The sequence below is a fragment of the Cricetulus griseus genome, chromosome X (assembly GCF_003668045.3).
Source record: "Cricetulus griseus strain 17A/GY chromosome X, alternate assembly CriGri-PICRH-1.0, whole genome shotgun sequence".
Taxonomy (NCBI): domain Eukaryota; kingdom Metazoa; phylum Chordata; class Mammalia; order Rodentia; family Cricetidae; genus Cricetulus; species Cricetulus griseus.
In genome coordinates this window covers 40,788,906-40,808,877 of record NC_048604.1, presented here as the reverse complement: position 1 = coordinate 40,808,877, position 19,972 = coordinate 40,788,906, and the positions used below count along the sequence as shown (strand labels likewise).

The window sequence follows — 19,972 nt, the reverse complement described above, 5'->3', positions numbered from 1 at the left end:
TCATCACTCCTCCTTTTTTGCAACTAGATTCCAGAGTTCAGCTCAGTGTTTAGCTGTGGATGTCTGCCTCTGCTTCCGTCAGCTACTGGTTGAAGGCTCTGGGATGGCAAATAAGTTAGTCATCAATATCATTATCCGAGGAGGGTATTTAAGGTAGCCTCTCCATTAGTGCTTAGATTGTTAGCTGGTGTCATCCTTGTAGATCTCTGGACATTTGCCTAGTGCCAGATTTCTCTTTAAACCTATAATGGCTCCCTCTATTATGATATCTCTTATCTTGCTCTCATCTATTCTTCCCCTGACTCAACCTTCCTGCTCCCTCATGTCTTCCTCTCACCTCTTCTTCTCCCCTCCTCAGTCTCCTAGCTCCCTCTCCCTTCCCCCATGCTCCCAATTTGCTCAGAAGATCTTGTCCCTTTCCCCTTCTCTAGGGGACCATGTATGTCTCTTTTAGGATCCTCCTTCTTTCCTAGCTTCTCTGGCGGTGTGGATTGTAGGCTGGTTATTCTTTGCTCTATGTCTAAAATCCATATATGAGTGAGTACATGCCATGTTTGTCTTTTTGTGACTGGGTTACCTTACCTCGCTCAGAATGGTTTCTTCTAGTTCCATCCATTTGCCTGTGAATTTCAAGATTCCATTATTTTTTTCCACTGAGTAGTACTCCATTGTGTAAATGTATCACATTTTCTCTATCCATTCTTCAGTTGAAGGGCATCTAGGTTGCTTACAGTTTCTGGCTATTACAAATAATGCTGCTATGAACAGAGTTGAACAGATGTCCTTGTTGTATGCATGTGCATCTTTTGGGTATATCCCTAAGAGTGGGATTGCTGGATCTTGTGGTAGACTGATTCCCATTTTCCTGAGGAGTTGCCGTACTGATTTCCAAAGTGGCTGTGCAAGTTGGCACTCCCACCAGCAGTGAAGGAGTGTTCCCTTTTCTCCGCATCCTCTCCAGCATAAGCTATCCTTGGTGGTTTTGATTTTAGGCATTCTGACAGGTGTATGATGGTATCTCAGAGTTGTTTTGATTTGCGTTTCTCTGATGGCTAAAGATATTGAGCACTTTGTGTGTCTTTCAACCATTTTATATTACTCTATTGAAAATTCTCTATTTAGTTCTGTACTCCACTTTCCTTTTTGGTTTTTCGAGACAGGGTTTCTCTCTGTAGCTTTGGAGCCTATCCTGGCACTTGCTCTGGAGACCAGGCTGGCCTTGAACTCACAGAGATCTGCCTGCCTCTGTCTCCCGAGTGCTGGAACTAAAGGTGTGTGCCACCAACGCCTGGCCTGTACTCTACTTTTTAATTGGATTATTGATTGGTGTTTCGGAAACTAGTTTGAGTTGTTTGTAAATTTTGGAGATCAGGCCTCTGTCTGATGTGGGGTTGGTGAATATCTTTTCCCAGTCTGTGGGCTGCCGTTTTGTCTTGTTGACTGTGTCCTTTGCCTTAAAGAAGCTTCTCAGTTTCAGGAGGTCCCATTTTATTAATTGTGGTTCTCAGTGTCTGTGCTACTAGTATTATGTTCAGGAAGTGGTCTCCTGTACCAACTCTATTTCACTTTTCTTTACAGCTGAAGAAATTTCATTATCTAATCCTCAGTTAATGGAAATATGATCTGATTCCATTTCCTAGCTGTTGTGAACAGTGACATAGTATGCATAGATATGCAAATATCTTGTGACAGAATATAGAATTCTCTGGGTAAATGCCCAGAATGGTATAGCTTAGTTATGACATTTGTGTTTTTAGTTGTGACTATTCTCCACTATGATTTCTACAGTGTTCCACCAGTTTACATACTTCCCAGATGTTTATAAGTTGATAAGGAGCCCTCTCTTCTCCCCTCACATCCTTACCAACATTTGTTCGCACACATTTGCTTAATGATAGCCATTCTGAGTGGGATGAAATTGCACCTCAAAGTAGATTTAATTCTCCTATGTCTAAGGATGTTTAACCATTCTTAAAATTTTTATTTGCCATTTGAATTTCTTCTTTTGGGAAAACTCTATTCATCTTATTGATAGGAAGTTTTGGATTTGGGTGATAAACTTTTACAGTTCTTTATGTATTCTGGAAATTGATCTCCTGTATGAACTATACAAGACAAACTATACAAGACAGATTTTTCTCCTATTATACAGGCTGTCTCTTTATTGGTAATTTATTTTGTTATGCAGAATATCTTTAATCTCATGTATTGTCATTAGTCAATCATTTTGGTTATTTCCTGTGGTACTGGAGTTCTTTGTAGAAAGTTCTTTCTCTCTTACAGCTCATTTCCTGCCTGTAGAATCCCAGAAGTCTGAACTCTTTTCTTCATTTCATCCTGTTTGTATTTCCTCTGGTATTCTAGACTAGCAAACATTTTTGGATCTCTGAAACATAAGCCTAATCTTTTAAAAGTTAATTTTTAATTTTATTACATATATTATGTATTGTGTGTGCACATGTGGTCATACATATGCCATGGTATACACATGGAGGTCAGAAAAGAACTTCCAAGAGTTGTATGTTCCCTTCCACCATATGGGTCTTAGGGATCAAACTCAAGTCAGCAGTATTGGTGGCAGTCTATCTGCTAAGCCATCTCTTCAGCCACATATTAAATTTTTTTGTTTTTCGAGACAGGGTTTCTCTGGGCTTTGGAGCCTGTCCTGAAACTATCTCTTGTAGATCAGGAACTCACAGAGATCCGCCTGCCTCTGCTTCTCAAGTGCTGGGATTAAAGGTGTGCACCACCACTGCCCGGCCACATATTAATTTTAATTAGTGTACAAAATAATGGACTTCATTATGATATCTTTTTATTTTTTTTTCATTTAAATTATTTACCTACCACAGTTTCCCTTCCCTCCTCTCCTCCTGCTTCCTCCCACTGCCTCCTATCTACCAGTGATGGGAGGAACTTGGTCCTGCCTCAACTTGATGTGCCGTGCTTTGTTGACTCCAGTGGGAGGCCTGCCCCTTTTGGAACAGAGATGGAGGAAGAGTGGATGGGGGGGTAAATAGGGGGTGTCTTTCATCACTTCTGTCTCATTTTGTCCCTCCTCATTGTCCAGTTCTTCCCATGGAATCCAAGTTTGTGTATCCCTAGAGAGGCTATTTACCACAGATATAATTTGTGCTCTTTTCTTCATTCCCTGTTAATAAATGTCAAGCCAGTTCCTCTATCCTATTCAACTCCCTCCTTTATCCTTCTATCTTTTATTTTTCCTGATAATTCAGTGGCTATTACAGAAAATAGCATCCACATGTTTTGTTTTGTTTTTTCTTGTTGAATTATCTCCATTTCATAGGCAGTCATTCTAGGCAGAAAACTCAAACTCATTTACTTGTCTTATCGCCCAGAGCAAAGGCCACACAACCGCCACCACAACTTTTTTAAGATCCTGTCCCAAACATGTTACTTTTGTGGATCATAATATATCCTTCATTAACCATTTGAGGGACATCTCCATACTTACATGATAGGTGCCATCCTTCAAGGGGTCTTGCATTCCATACCACATACAGGAAAGCAGTCAATCTGGAATTCTCAAGGGGCACCCTACTGTCAAATACAGCAGCATTAGTTGAATGTTATTTCACCCATATGAGGGATAATGCAAGGGTAATTAAAGGAGGAAGGCACACCATTCCATACTACACTAGGAAGGACAACAATACCAGGATTCTCCACACAAACACTCCACCCTCAGATGGCTTAGCTTCAGTTGTATGTCCTATAGCCCACAACAGAGGCAATGGTACTTCTCACTTTTAATTCTTTTGTGTCCTGGATTAATGTGCCAAGTGTTGGGTGAACTTTTCTGGTAATATAAACATCCATCCTAAATTAATGATTCTTTCCAGGCCTAGTTCGTTGAATCAATGAGTTTAATTAGGATTATTTACAGGATCATAGGTAAGGGGTCATTTACTGTAACATGGGAAACTCATAATCAGCTACACCACTGAACCTCCCCTTTCCTAGCAACTGTTAACTGCTTATAGAATTTGGGAGAGGGGTAGGACCCCTTCAGACACATCCCTCCATGAAGGAACATCAATGAGCCCAATCTTGTGTTGTCTTCAGTAATTCCAGCTGCTGATCACAGGGCAATAGCCATGTGGTGCACAGAGGATAGCATCTAGCAACACTGTTTTATTCTGTTTGTTCTGGTACTATTTTAGCTTAGAAAAGAAGAAGTTATCCCTAACTAAAATTCAGGGGAAGATTCTATAGGAAATAATAACTGAGTTAAAATTCGAAGGGCAAACATTGAGTTAATGAAACAGAAGAAAAGAGGCATAGAATTGTTCCTTGCTGAAGAAAATAAATGCAGTTCTGAAGTACTATGGAAGTAACAAACTAGAAAGAGAAGTTGTAGAATTGGAAAGGTTGTTTTACAGAACTGTTGAAAACATGAAAACTCACTTTGAAATTCCCATGATAAGGGAACAAAAGTGTGGCCATCTTTAGTTGATATATAATGAAATTAAATGTTCTCTTTTATCATAAAATGTAACTCCATTGCTCTGTTTTGAACTATATTATTATGGAAGTTTAGTAATTACTTGTATATTTAATGTATTACTTTAAGAAATGTATTGAATTAAAATAAATTTTGAATAGACTCAATTAGGTTTTTCTCACATCGAAGTCTATTTTTTTTTTACAATTGGTGGTTATCTCATGTTTTTATCATTTGCAGGATTGCTATACCTCAGCCACATTCTCCTGCATCAAGTAAAGGAAGCAAACACCGTTCACCAAGTCCCTTCCACCGTATGTTGCTGTTTTAATTATTATTCCTTACAAAAGTTTGTGTAACTCTGATGCATGCAAATGAATATTTTATTTTATTCTTCAGTATTGTGTTATAGCTCCTACTAGCAAAAGATAGAGTGTTTCATATTAGTGTAAGTCATCATGAAAAATACTGTTTGGTTATATCTGAAAACTGCATGCAACTATAATAATGACTGCCAGACCCTAGGAGTAGGAATACAAGCATGGAGATAAAATGCTTATAAGGTATCATTGTACATTTAACAGGAATTACCTCTAGTGTTCTGTAACTCATTAAAGTAACTATAATTGACAGTAGCTATGTATTTACAAACGGATTCAAACACAAATGCTAAGTTTATGAGGTGATAGATCTTCCAGTTACCCTGATCTCATCATTATACATTGTATAGGTATATTTAAGCGTTGCACTGCACCCCAGAAATGTGTTTAATTGTATGTTTAATCCATTTTTCTTGAAATTTATCTTATCTGGAAACTACCAAGTATTAAAATGGTAAGATATGCTTTAAAGGGAGATCCACACAGAAATGATATTGGCTAGAAGGAATAGATTAACCCCAGACACAGAGCAGAAAACACTGGCAAGCAGAGAGGAAGGTTAAGGTTGATACTTTCACAAAGAAGGACAAGTGTGTGTGCAAGGGAAGTGGTTACAATCTCATCAGAGTCAGACCATGGCTATGTGATAAGTGTGTGTTCCCAATCCTGTCTGCTGCAAACAGTGAACTGCCTTTTCAACTAAAAAAAGTATTTATATCTATATACCTAGTATGTTTTAAACTCATCTTATGAGTGATGTTCCAAGAAACAGCAACTCCTGAAAGAAAAAGATATGTTCAAAGAGCCAGTTTTGCCAAATGTCACATCATTTGATCACTACCCAAAAGTATTTGCTGAATATCTGATATATACTAAAGTTCTAGAAAAGCCCACAAAGTACCTTTCTTGTTAACAAAATAAACCCTCCTATTTAGCACATTTAGCAGCATATACCCTTCCGTCCATTTGGAGGTGCTCTTGTATACACTCTTAAAATATAATCAGTGTCACTACAAAACGAAAGCATTTTTTTTCTACCTTAAAAGTGACTTTCATCAGCATTTTTGTCTTAATGTTCCCTTTTAATTTTTTTCCTGCTACCCAATAGCACTAGTAGGTAAAGATCATTTGTATCAATAAAAGGACAAATGATGATCTTTAAGAGTATAAGTACCAGAAAAATATAAGTTTATTACTTTGGTAGCAGCAAATATGAGGTATTTTAGTTAACATGAGAGTGGTTAAGCAGGTTTAATTTAAATTGACAGTCAGAATAGGGAAAGCAAGTCTTTGGTTTTTTTGTTTGTTTGCTTGTTTTTTTTCTGCTTTGTTTTAATTTTAACATGGAGGATGCTTTCAAGGGAGAAGAGATCAAATGCAATGTTCTAAGCAAATCTTGTTTTCTTTCTTTGCTATTAGGTCAAATGATTTGAACTTAGGGTTGGTTTCTGAAGTGATTTCATAATACAATTTAGTACTGGTAGAATGTCATTAGAATTATTTGCTTTAAGTGGAATCTGAAACTAAGGACTAATCTCTATGGCTTTAACATTTTAATTTGAGCCCTTTATCTCCATCTTGTCTTTGGCTGTGAATTTTATGAGACTGTAGTTTTGTTCCATATTATCTTCTTAAATATGATGGGTTGGTAAAGTGTTCCAAAGTTTTTTGGTATGGTTTTTATTGATTGTTACATGATATGAAATGTTGGTATTTTTGTGTATATATATGATCTCTCTCTCTCTCTCTCTCTCTCTCTCTGTGTGTGTGTGTGTGTGTGTGTGTGTGTATGCAAGTGTGCACTCATGAGTGTGCATACAGATGCATATATGCTGTGGCATATGGAACTCAGAGAAGAACTTTGAATGTCAGTCCTCACCTTCCACCTTGAGAAAGGATCTCTTTGTCGTTTGTCACTATGTACACCAGGGAGGCTATCTGGGTTTTGAATATCCCAAGAGTCTGCTGTTTCTCCTCCCTTACCACCATAGGAACACTGGGATCACACACACACACATGATTTACTTGGTTCACGGAATTGGAAATTGATCTTCACACTTGTGTGGGAACTGCTTTACCCACTGTATTAGTAACGGTTTCTATTGCTGTGATAAAACACCATGACCAAAAGCAAGTTGGGTTGGAAAGGGTATATTTCATCTTTTAATTTGTCGTCTAGCATCTGGGGTAGTTTGGGCAAGAACTGGTGTAGGAGCCATAGAGAAATGCTGCATACTGGTTTGGTCAGCCTGGCTTCCTGAATCACCAGGACCACCAGCTCACGGATGGTAATGCATCAAGTGATCAAGGCCCATCCACATGATCATCAGTCAAGAAAATGCCCTACAGAGTTTCCTATAGGCCAGACCTATAGAAGCATATTCTCAAGTAAGATGCCTTCTACCAAAATGACCCTAACTTGTGTCAAGTTGACCAAAACAACCACAAAACTAGCCAGCACACACACTGAAGCATCTCTCTAGCTGAATTTAGGGGTATTTGAAGCATCTCTATACTTAAAATAATCAATCCTTTTTAAAAATCCCTTTTTTTCCAGAGGCTGTGAACATAGATCAGTAATTGTTCTAGTTTGCTGTCTGTGGCTCTGGTAAACACTATAACCAAAAGAAACTTGGGGAGGAGTAGGTTTATTTCAGCATATAGGTTACAATCCATCATGGAAGTAAGTCAGGGAAGAAGCACCTGGGGGCAGGAATTGAATGCTGCTTACTAGCTCACTTCCTTGCTGTCATTTAGTACCTTTCCCATATGGCCCAGGCTCACATACCTGAGGTTGACACCTGATTCTTCCTAAATCAATTTCTGATCAAGATGTCCCATTGACAGGCTTGCAGGCCACTCTTAGTATGTTTGAAAATTTTCCACGGAAAAATCAAATATAAAACATGAAAATACTTTTGCAGCTATGGAAAACATGTGTATAAAATACATAATTCTGCTTAATAAGTATATTGATAATGCATTAGTTTCTGTTTATCCATTTTTCTGTTTCTTTAAAAGGAAAAATAAGCCGGGTATTGGTGGTACACACCTTTAATCCCAGCACTCAGGAGGCAGAGACAAGAGGATCTCTGTTGAGTTCCAGGCCAGCCTGGTCTACAGAGCGAGTGCCAGGACTGGTTCCAAAGCTACACAGAGAAACCCTGTCTCGAAAAACCTAAAGAAAAAAAGGAAAGGAAAAATAAACCTGAGAGACTTCTGTCCATGTGATACCTGATTAATTCATAAAAGATCAGTGGAGTTTTGGCAGATACATAGGCAAAATCAGTTGTAGCACAAGTTCAGAAAGAAGAAATTTCATACAATGTTCAAAATACAACCAAGTGTTTTTGTTGTGTGATAGCCACTAAAAAGGCAACTTGGGTACAGGTTTAAACCAATTCAAAGTCTGTATTAGCCAGTTGGCAACTACACTGGGTGTTTGTGATCCTAGTGTAGCTCCAAGCCTTTCTCAGGGTGAACTTTTAAGCACAAACATATCCTGAGTTGACATACTTCAGTTAACAAGAACAGTTAACCAGAAGCATAATTACAGATTCTAAAAAGCAAGGCTAGTACATTTGCAAAATTTCCCAGAACTATAGACTTTGATGGATTAGGCCTTTGTTTTCGTTTTGTCAGGTGGTGCTGTCTACCTGCTGAATTTCACAGCCTGAATGGTATTTCCAACATGGAGTCAGTTGTACTAAGGTCTGGGGGCCTACTAAGGTCTGGGGCAGTTAGAGTTTTGGTATGTTGCAGCATAAAGCAAGAGACAGGAAATAGTCTAGTGACTAAAGAAATGTCAAAAGACTAAGTCAATGAAGCACATATGATATGATATGAAGAATCTTGGACTTTAGACATCAAGACAAAGAGTTTAAAGATAAACAGAATGGTATGCTTTTGTTTTGATTTTAAGACTCTACTGTGGTGTCTATGTGGAGAAAAGATGTGATGAAAACCATTCTAGAGACAAAGTATCCAGGAAGTGATGATGAAAGGCAGGAATATATAGTAGTAGTCACAAAAATAAAGAACAAGAAAATGAGACATAATTTTGAAAATATAACCAATTTAATCTAGACAGTGTTGCAATTGAAAGCAGAAATGATGAGTCACTGTTAAAGCCTCAGGTGCCCACATTTTGTATCAATTGAAAAGACTGAGAACTCCATCAGAAGTAAGCAACTGTGTTAATTTGCAAGGTTTGAAATAATGAAATGCCATACACTCTGTGGTTAGAACAGAAGACATTTGTTTCCACACAGTTTGAAGCCTAAAAGCTGTGGGGTAGGTTAGGTTTCTTCTGAAGCTTCTCTCCTTGGCTTATGGATGGTTGTTGTGCTGTCTTTATGCTATTTCTACTGTGTGTCCAAGACTCCTCTTCATGTGAGGACACCCACCTGACTTAGGTCCCAAACTGATAGGTTTGTAGTCAATCAACCCTTTAAAGATGGAACATTAACCGACAAAATTTAAACATATGAACTGGAGATGATACATAAACGTGGGTGTACAAGTAGCTCTTGTATGCTGGGTTAGAGTCCTTCAGATATATGCCTATAATTGTTATAGGTGGATCATAAAATAATTCTATTTTATGAACATTCTCAGTGAGTTCGACACCAGCTGTACTATAGTCCTACCAGAGAAGGATTCCTACCTCCCATTTTCATAAATCTTTGTGGTTTATTTTCTTTTTCTAATATTTTTATTTAAATTAGAAACAATCTTATTTTACATATCAGTCCCAGTTCCTCTCCCTCCCATCCTCCCATGCCCCTCACCAATTCCCCCGTCCCAGCCCCCATCCAACCCCCATCCACTCCCCATGGAGGATGAGGCCTTCCATGGGAGATCTTCAAAAATCTGTCATACTATTTGGAGCGGGGCCTAGGCCCTCCCCTGTGTATCTGGGCGAGAGACTATCCCTGTGTGGAATGGGCTTCCAAAGTCCATTCATGCACTAAGGATAAATACTGGTTTATTTTCTTAATGATAACTATTTTAGTGTGGTAAAATGGAATCTCAATGTGTATTTTATTTCTATTCTCTGATAAGTAAAGATGTTGAACATATTTTCATATATTTATTGCCTGTTTTTATGGTTTGAGGAATTGATTTGGAGTATCTAATTTTTGTAAGTCTTCATGGGTTCTGGATGTGAATCTCTAAGACATGTTTTTTTTTTATGTGTGTTGATCCTATATCCTGCCAACTTGCTAAATGACTTTAGTAGTTGTAATTACTTTTTACTTGATTCTGACAGATTTCCTATACATGGCATCATATAATCTGCAAGTAAGGGTAATTTTGTTGTTGTTTAAAGATTTTGAACTTTACATAGTGAAGCAAATCTGAAATAGAACTTTGACATTTGAAATATTTTTATGTGTATGGGAATTTGGCCAGCATGTAAATCTGTGCACAACATGCTTGCCAGAAGAGGGTGTTGATTCCTCTGGAACTGGAGTTACAGGTGGCTGTGAGCTGCCATGTGGGTTCTGGGAATGGAAATTGGATCCCCTGGAAGAGGATAAGGGTAATATTACTGTCCCTTTCCAACTTGAGGACATCCATCTCTTCCTTTTATTTATTTTTAACCTTTAAATTTTGTGTTATATTTATTTACTCATGGGGGATAAATGAAGCATGTGTGTGTGGTGTCACTGTTCATATGCCAACCTCTGGTAACACCTTCTAGAAGTAGGTATCTCCTTCTAACATGTAGATCTTGGGGTTTGAACTCAGGTTGTCAGGCTTCATAGTAAGAACCTTTATCTTACCAGCCCTCTCTTTCTCTTTTACTCCTTCCATCTCTATTTCCCATTTTCTTTCTTATAGTACGGTTTTGAGAAGCAATAAGGAATGTGAGCAACCTCATTTTGTGCAACATCACTGGGAAATTTTTTTTCATATGAGATTCAGCACTTTCAGGATGGTATAGCCATAGATAAGGGAAAAGTCTTTCTTACTTCTCCATTAAGTAAGGATTATATATTGACTTTTTTCTTTTATACATTACCATTGTCATCTCAAGTTCCCACCTATTCCTAGTTTGCTAAGTGCTTTTATCCATGAGTGGGCGTTGGATTTTGTTAAATGCCTTTTGACACCATTTGAGATAATTATGTGGTATTGTCATCATTGAATTAATGTGATATATTTCTTTTCTTATGTTGAACAACTTGAACATTTCTCAGATAAATCCTACTTTATTGTGGCATAGGACCTTGTTAATACTCTTTTGAAACTGGTTTGTTGATAATTTTTCATAATTCTGCATCTATATTAAGAGACATTCCTAAAGGATATGTGTATGTGATTTTCTTTTTAAGTGCCTTTATCAGACTTTGGTACTGGAAATACTGGCCTTGTAGAATGGGAAAGGAAGTATTCTTCCATCTTCTGTTTTATAATCCTTTGGAAGATTTGTGCTTATTTTTTTCCATACGGGGGACTAAGCCTGAGGCCTCTCACATTCTAGCCAAGGACTCCACTGAACCATACCCCAGCCCAGTTCTGCTTTAAATATTTTATAGAGTTCTCAGTGAAGCTGTCTGTTTTTGTACTTGTCTTGTTGATGGGGTTTGGGCTTTTAGTTCAATCACTAATTGTTAGAGGTATGCTGAGAATGCCTACATCTGGGTAAATTCAAGCCATTTATTTGTTCCTAGGCAGCATCTGTTCTATTACCTGGATTATTGACACATGATCACTTCTAGTATTCCACTGCAATATTAATTAGTTCTCTAAAGAACCACAGTTTCGTCTCTGAGTTTAGTCATTTGTATCTTCTCTTTTTGCTTGGCCAGTCTATCTAAAGATAATTTTCGCGCTGAAGAGACAGTTTAATTGGTAAAGTTCTTTGTTATGCAAGCATGTGGAGAAAGGTTTTCATTCCCAGCACACAGGTTTTAAAAAAGGTAGTTGTGGCCCCAGGCATTTGTAAACCCATCCCTGGGAGGTAAAGACAAGAGGATCCCTGGGGCTTGCTGGCATGCCAGCCTACCCTATCAGTTAAATTCTAGGCTAGTAAGAGAATGACAGTTGGCATTTCAACATAGGTAGGAAGAAATTACATCAGGTCCCATTACTAGATGAAGAACTACAGGCAATGGCTGCTAAGAGAAAGAAAGAATCACTCTTCTGAAGGGAATACGCCCCCATAGGTTATCCAATCCCTAATATTTAGCCCTAAACACACACGCACACATGCGCGCGCGCACGCGCGCGCGCGCGCACACACACACACACACACACACACACACACACACACACACACAATAAATCAAGCAATAAAAATATAATTAAAATTAAGGTCGGAAAGGTAATGATTGAGAACAACCAGCATTGACCTCTGGGTTCTACACATGCATAGACATGTGCATATGAACACATATGCACACATATATACAAGATAATTTTGCTATTTTCAAACAAAAGTTTAGGTTTTTGTATTCTTTGTTTCATATCTTGCTCTAAACACTATTTCTTGATTTCTCACAACATAAAGTTTGGTTATTGATTTGGAAACTCTTACTATCAGCATCTACAACAGTATGTGGTTCCACCATCACCTCGTTATGTCTCCTGGGTTCCATACTGTATTTTCTTGTTCATGCACCTCAAAATATTTTCTGATTCCCTTTATGAGTTTGTCTTTGAACTATTGCTTATTACTTTGTTGTTTCATTTTCACAGACCTGTGAATTCTCTTACTTTTTCTCCATTATTTGTTTCTAACTTCATTCTGTCACAGTTAGAAAAGTGGAGATTTCGGAAGTTTTTTTTTTAACTTATTGAGACTTGTTTTGTGGCCTAGCATATGGTTTTTCAGGGAAATGTCTCATATATTCTTGAGAAGAATGTGTACTTTACTTTTTGGGTTTGGAGTGTTCTATATATGTCTGTTCTGTTTGGTTTACAATATAGTTCAATCATTATTTTCCTTATTTATCTCCTACCTAGATGCTCTAGCAATTATTCAAGATGATGTTCTGAAATCTCCAGCTACCAGTGTAAAATGTTTTCCCTTGAATTCCATTAATATTATCCTCTTGAGCTTGAGTGACCTGTTTATTTCATATAAGTTTATAATTATTACATAATTTGATGAGTTGACTCTTCTCAATAGATCATTTCTTTTATCTTTTACAAGAGTTGCTGGATTACAGTCTGTTTTGTCTGATAGTAACAGCTACTCTAGATCTCATCTGGTTAGTATTCAAGATGAATCCTATCCTTTTGCTTTCAACCTATGTTGTCTTTGTATCTAGAGTGAGTCCGGTATAATGAGTGAATACTTGTGTCATTTTCTCCATTTGCTCAGCTTTTCCCTTTGACTATGGCATTTGATTTTTACTGAATTTCATAACTGAGAAGGATGGGCACACTTTTGACTGTTTTGTTTCCTATGTATCAAGCTTTGCTTGTCCCTCGTTTCCTGCATCACTGCCTTGCTCTGTGTTTAAGTAGCTTTTTTATATAAACCAATCTGGATTATTATCTCATTTCCTTGCCTGTACATGTATGTGTGTATTTGAAGACAGATTTGCACCTTCGGGATAGGCAAGGTTTTGATGCCGGTACTCCCCTCAGATACCAAAATGTTCATATGTTCAGTTCCCTTATATAAATAGACGTAGTATTTGACTATAACCTAGACATATCGAATCATATAGACAATTGTTTTTAAATGCTTTTAATCCAAAGTTGATTGGATCTATAATTGTAGAAAGTCACAAATACAGAACACTGTTTCACCTATGATTACCATGAAGATTAAATTTAACATTCTACATTTATAGCAACATAATTTGACAGCAACTATTTTCAATAGTATATAAAGACTGTGCTCCTATCCATGTTTCCCTATCCTCCACTATTTATCGTGTCATCACAGATTATATCTATGTGCGTTATGTGTCCTATCACATTTAATTATATCTTATACATAGCAAACATGATTGATTTCAGATAGAAGATTAAAAACTTGTAACATGTGTTTTAGTAGGTCTTAATAATAAAAGCCCAGAGTCAGATATTGGGACAAATACTGAAAGATCAGAGAAATAAAGGAGCAAACCACAGCCACACCTTACATCCTCAACTTCCCAGCCGAAGAGACTGAACTCCTGTCTTTTCCCACCTTGTATTCCTCTCTCCACCCAGCCACATCACTTCTGTCTGCCTGTGCAGATGTCCAGACCTCTATGTTTAACTAGTGGCTAGCTCTGCTCTCTGATCTTCAGGCAAGCTTTATTTGTTAGAATATAAACAAAATATCACTACAAAAAATAGACATAAAAACAAAAATACAGCAATGTGAACTTTGATATTTGTCAATGAAGTTAACTTTACCCAAGGTCTTCATTCTTTTTTTAATTTTCTATTTAAATTAGAAACAAGATTGTTTTACATGCCAATCCCAGTTCCCTCTCCCTTCCTCCCCTGCTCACCACTAACATCCTACCTATCCAATACTGGGGGTCTTCAGAGTCTGTCATATCCTTTGGGATAAGGCCTAGGCCCTTCCTCGTGTGTCTAGGCTGAGGGAGTTTCTCTCTATGTGAAAAGGGCTCCCAAAGTCCATTCCTACGCTAGGGATAAGTACTGATCTACGACAAGAGGCCCAATATATTTCCAAGGCCTCCTCACTGACACCCACATTCATGGGGTCTGGATCAGTTCCATGCTGGTTTCCCAGTGATCAGTCTGGGGGCTAAGAGCTCCCGCTTGTTCAGGTCAGCTGTTTCTGTGGGTTTCACCAGCGTGGTCTTGACCCCTTTGCTCATCACTCCTCCTTCTCTGCAACTGGATACCAGTTCAGTTCAGTTTTTAGCTGTGGGTGTCTGCTTCTGCTTCCATCAGCTATTGGATGAAGGCTCTGGGATGGTATATGAATTAGTTGTCAATCTCGTTATCAGGGGAGGGCATTTAAGGTAGCCTCTCCACTGTTGCTTAGACGGTTAGTTGGTGTCATCCTTGTAGATCTCTGGAATTTCCCTAGTGCCTGATTTCACTTTAAACCTATACTGGCTCCGTGGTGCCATACAGCTCTGTGTCCTTTCATGTTCACTAAAGCATGGCCTTTAACACTTCTTGCAGGTTATATGTGCTAACCAAATCCTCCTTTTCCATCCCTCTTCAATGTCTTGATCTCCTACTCATTCTTGAAGTAAAGTTTTGCTCCAAATAGAATCCTTATTTAACGTTTTCCCCAGTGTTCTGGATCACTGGTCCTGTGGGTGTTTTATGAGGATTCTGCTTTAAAACACATTTTTGTCCTTGCCAAACTGCCTCTCCCTTGCTTTTGTATATCTTTCTTTTGTCATGCCTTTCATCCATTTTGTTATAATCTATCTCATTGTGAAATCTGGGGCCATTATTTCTTCAGACACTCCTTCCTTCTCTACCTTTACAACTCCGATATCAGTGTTGGTCAGCTTATTGTTGCCACACCAGTTCCCTAGGCTCTACTTTTCTTAAATCTTTTTCTTTCTTTTCTGCTCCTTAATCAACTTCCCATTTTGATGATTCTCTTTCTGCCTTCCCCAGAAATACCACTGAAGCCCTAGAGTGAATTCTCTTTTTCTGTTATTTTATTATTGTGGTTTTTCTCTTTGATATTTTGATTTTGTTTTTCCCCTTTTTATTTAAATTAGAAACAAGCTTCTTTTACTTGTCAATCCCAGTTCCCTCTCCCTCTGCCTCTCCTCTTCCCCTGCCCCCCAAAGACCCCCTATCCCATCCCCTTTCTGCTCCCCAGGGCGGGTGAGGCCTTCCATGGGGGATCTGAAAAGTCTGTCATATCATTTGGAGCAGGACCTAGGCCCTTCCCTGTGTGTCTAGGCTGAGAGAGTATCCCTCTATGTGGAGAGGGCTCCCAAGTCCATTCATATACTAGGGATAAATACTGATCCACTACCAGAGACTCCATAGATTAGCCAGACCTCCAAACTGACATCCTCATTGATTCAAGTACTATTTCTCTAGTTTAGTTTTGATTTTTGCCTAGATTACTATTTTTATATTTATCTCTTTGAGCAATTCTCAATTTCCCATGTTTAAAGCATATTTGAGCCATTTGTTTAAAAATACTTTTACTGGAATTCCAGTGTCTGGGCCTTGTCTTTGATGGTTCATTTGTTTTTGTTTTTGTTTTTTTTTTTTCTTTTGAATGTATTGTATTCACCTTCTCCTTTGTAAGGCTTTGACTTCTTACTGAAAACTGAATATTAGAATATTATGATGAAGTGACTATGGAAATCAGCTTTTTCATACTCATAAGGTTTGCTGATTTTTTTTATTTCTGAAAACTATAAATGTCTGTTTATCTAGTGACTTCCTCCAATTCTTGGTAGATACTCATTGCATGTAGCTACAAAATTCTCTTTTCCTGAACTATGTCCATCTATTGTCCTGACAAACATTTCTCAGAACAACAGAAAGCTAAAATGAAATACCACTTCCCCCAACCTTAGCAGATTGTCTCTGTGCTGTAGCCCTCCTTCAGTACTTAGCTGGACTTCCACTAAGCCTCTGAAGCAACCTCAAGTGAAAGTTAAGGTCTTAGGGCTTTTCTGCATTTGTGACTTAGAGGGAGTCTGTCCCAAATTACCTAGGATTCATGTGTGACTTGAATGCACCAGTTTCAAAACCAAAATTTCAAACTGGCTTTTCCCTTGTGACCTTAGACGACTGCTTTTTATCTCAGTTTCCATTTCTTGCTCCAGATTTTTGCAGGTGCCTTGTCCACTTGACAGTGTTTTCATGCTTTGCTAGCCTTAAGTTACACGAACCGGAATTGTACTTCAGGTATGCCCTGGCAAGTCAGAAGAGATCTAAATTGGGCTGGGAAATGGCTCAGCAAGTAAAGTGCTTGTACAAGCATGGAGATCTAAGTTTGAATTGTTGGGGGGGCAAAAAGTGAGGGGGAGGCACAACAATAAGCCCAGTAGTTGGGACAGGGCAGAATGAGATGAGTAGATAACCCTTAGCTCACTGGCCAACCAGACTAGCTAAATAGGCTAGGTTTGCTGAGAGATCTTATCTCAAAAAGTAAGGTGGAAATCAAAACTGATTTTCATGGCTTTTTTTTTCTTGCTTTTCCTGGTTTTGATGTTTTCTGTTCGTTTTTGAGAAACATGAATTTAGGTGGATAGGAAGGTGAAGGTGTTCTAGGAGGAGTTCGGGGAGGCAAAGATTATTCTCAAAATAGCTTGTGTGAAAAAGTTAATTTTAAAAAAGCTAAGGTGGAGCGCAATAGAGGAAGCTAGCTGGTGTTGACCTTTGGCCTCTGCACACTCTCATGGGCTCACACACCCCATTCCCCACACACAACATAAGGAAAACAAAAAGAAGAAAGCTATATGATTTGTGAGTAAGGTATCCAAGATCATGACTTCACAGAATGAATCCTGACTTCCCTCTTCAAGAATCCTGCTGTACACAAGGAGGGGCAGAGAAAAGCCAAGTTAACTCCAGTAAAGCTTCCCTCTGTTTTCAAGTTGTCTGCACCCAGAATAAGTGTTCACTGAGCCTTCGTTGTCCAGGTTTCTCACCCAGTCCCCTGTGACAGTTTCAGCTTAGTCATTACAATTCAATGTTTCCTTTATTTAATTAGCATTTTTGGTGTTTCATACCTAAGTAGTGTATTTACACCACTTCCACCCTATTCTCCCCTCTTCAGCTTCTCAAGTGCCCACAACCACCTCTTAGTGTCCTATTATGAACAAACACACACACACACACACACACACACACACACACACACACACACACACACACACACACACACAATCTGCTGAGTTCATTTGTATTGCTCATATGTATATGTGATTAGGGCAGACCATGAAAGGGAGAATCCTACTTTCGTTTTGTTTGGTTTCCTTGTTCCTTGTTACCTACTTGGGGGTTGTTGCAGGAGTTTTAACACACTCTACACTTTTTTAGAGGGTTATAAAGTTTCCTTGTTTCTTGATGCTGTCAGCTACTGATGATAAATGCTTGGGTTCAAATGTTCACATAATTTTATATGTCCTTCTGTACTCACAGCCTGAGAAGAAAAACAGCTCCATAAGGAGAGAGTTTTCTGCTTACTTGATTATGTAGACATGTAGTTCATTTACTTAAGAAGAAAAATTTACTTTCTATTTTTCTTCGTCAGTTTTCAAAATAATGATTCATATCACAAGCATCTTCCAGAAGTGACCAGTTATAAGGCAGATTTGTTGCTGTTGCTTTGGTTTGGTTTTGCTTCCTTTTTTAACACTATCATTACTAGTGACAGTCTGCCACATTTGGTGGGTCAGAAATTCTTCATGTATGCTTATGCTGTTCATATGAGTGTAATGATATATGATAGTAGTGGGGTGTCAGAATTTTGCTATTGGTTTTTACAGCATGTTTACAGGCCCCTCTTCAACATTCTTTCCCCAGACATGAAATCAGTCATTTCCCCACAGAGCTGTAGTAGTTAGCAATTGCAGTCAAGGTATATATAGGTTTCAATATATACTTGTCTAGTTGTTATTTCTAAGCATCTGCAGGGGGGCAGAAAAACGTGTTTTCTTTATTGATTACTAGGTATTTAGATAATGTTAAGACAAAACATTATTTCACATTTATACTTCCAATTCAAATAAATAAATTTCACATACAAGATTAAAATAAAGGAAACCATTCCACTGCAAGAATCCAGGCTCTTCTTCCTTTTCCTATGAGCAGCCTGAGGTGACCTGTGAAAATGGCTCCCTGCTCTCTTGACCGAGAAACCCCTATAAAATCATTCAAATCAAGAACTGCAAATCTTTGTGTTTACTTACCTGTGAAACTTCCCAGGCCATCAAGGGTATGCGTATCTGAAAAACCACCAAAGGATAGATCCACTGGTTAGACCTGAGCCTTTTAGGGAGGGGCATGTCAAAACCATAATACCAACCACAAATTTAAGAGGCTCAGAATAAGTTCTGTGCTTCTTTTCAGTTCCTTTGTTTTTATGGCATACCCACTATTATAGCTTGATAACTTGTAATATTCCTTTATGTGTGGTTCTATTACAAAATGGGTGGACATTTAAGTTTACTTCTTTTGTTTTAATACTAGGGGTTGATTTCTTTAAATATATTTAGATAATACTTGTTTTATTATTTAGTTAATTATTGACATAGTTCCAAAGTCAGCTATACCAAAGAAAACTAACTTTAATTTTCATACATGTTCCCTATCTCCTATCCTAACACTCTCACCAAGGATGCCTATTTTTAAATTATTTTTTTATTTTATGTGTATGGATGGTTTGCCTGCATGTATGTCTGCATCGGATCCCTAGGACTGGAATTACAGGAATTGTGAGCTGCTGTGTGGTTCTGGGAACTGAACCTGGGTCCTTATCAAGAGTGGCCCATGCTCCTAGCTACTGAGCCATTTCTCCAGCCCACATGGATAACTTTTTATTGATTTAGTGGCATATCTTTTTATTTTTACTAAGATTAACAAATATGTATTTTGTATGGTAATTCTGGTAATGTTAAAACTAAACATAAAAGAATTCTTGTTTAAGACTCCTCATCTCATTTTTAGAGAAACATGAAGCCTGAATATATTTTTTTCTCTTTCGTAATATCCTTGGACATGTAGTCATTCACAACCCTGTGTATGCCAATGTTACCTGTACTTATTTCATATTCATTTGTTAGAAATATGTAATTAAAGTAGGAGATTTTAACCTGAAATTATTAAGATAAAAATATAAAGAATGGTTTTGGGGGAATTTTCATTAAACATGTATATACCCTTATAGTCTCTAATAATACATTGTGTGTGTGTATGTGTGTGTGTTCATGAGTTATTCCTGACAAGCTCAAAAATTTATTTCCATAAGGTAAGATAAATGTTTATTTTTAAAAGATTAAAATACAGAATGACTTGTTCATGCTGTGGGAATGTTCAGTATGGTTTGAGTTATTGAGTAGTTACTTGTTGCTTCCTGCTGTTCATCCTTTTCTTTTATACAGTGTTTCACTAACACAGCGCACCTGTGTCTCTAAGTCACAATTCTCATGGCTCTGCCTTTCAGTTTTCGAAATGCCAAGATTATAGCCTTGTGCCACTGTACTCA

General features: G+C 37.9%; 1 protein-coding gene across 6 annotated transcripts in view; it reads left to right on the top strand.

The window, feature by feature from the left end:
* Window positions 1-19,972, top strand: part of Radx (RPA1 related single stranded DNA binding protein, X-linked) — a 147,154-nt gene that overhangs the window by 112,634 nt on the left and 14,548 nt on the right. For 5 of the 6 annotated variants that reach the window (XM_035450219.1, XM_035450218.1, XM_035450217.1 and 2 more), the window contains one exon: window positions 4,706-4,779. In XM_035450219.1, coding sequence (XP_035306110.1) covers window positions 4,706-4,779 — 74 coding nt within the window. The remainder of the gene's footprint in view (window positions 1-4,705; window positions 4,780-19,972) is intronic. The other variant, XM_027433675.2, reaches the window with a different exon arrangement.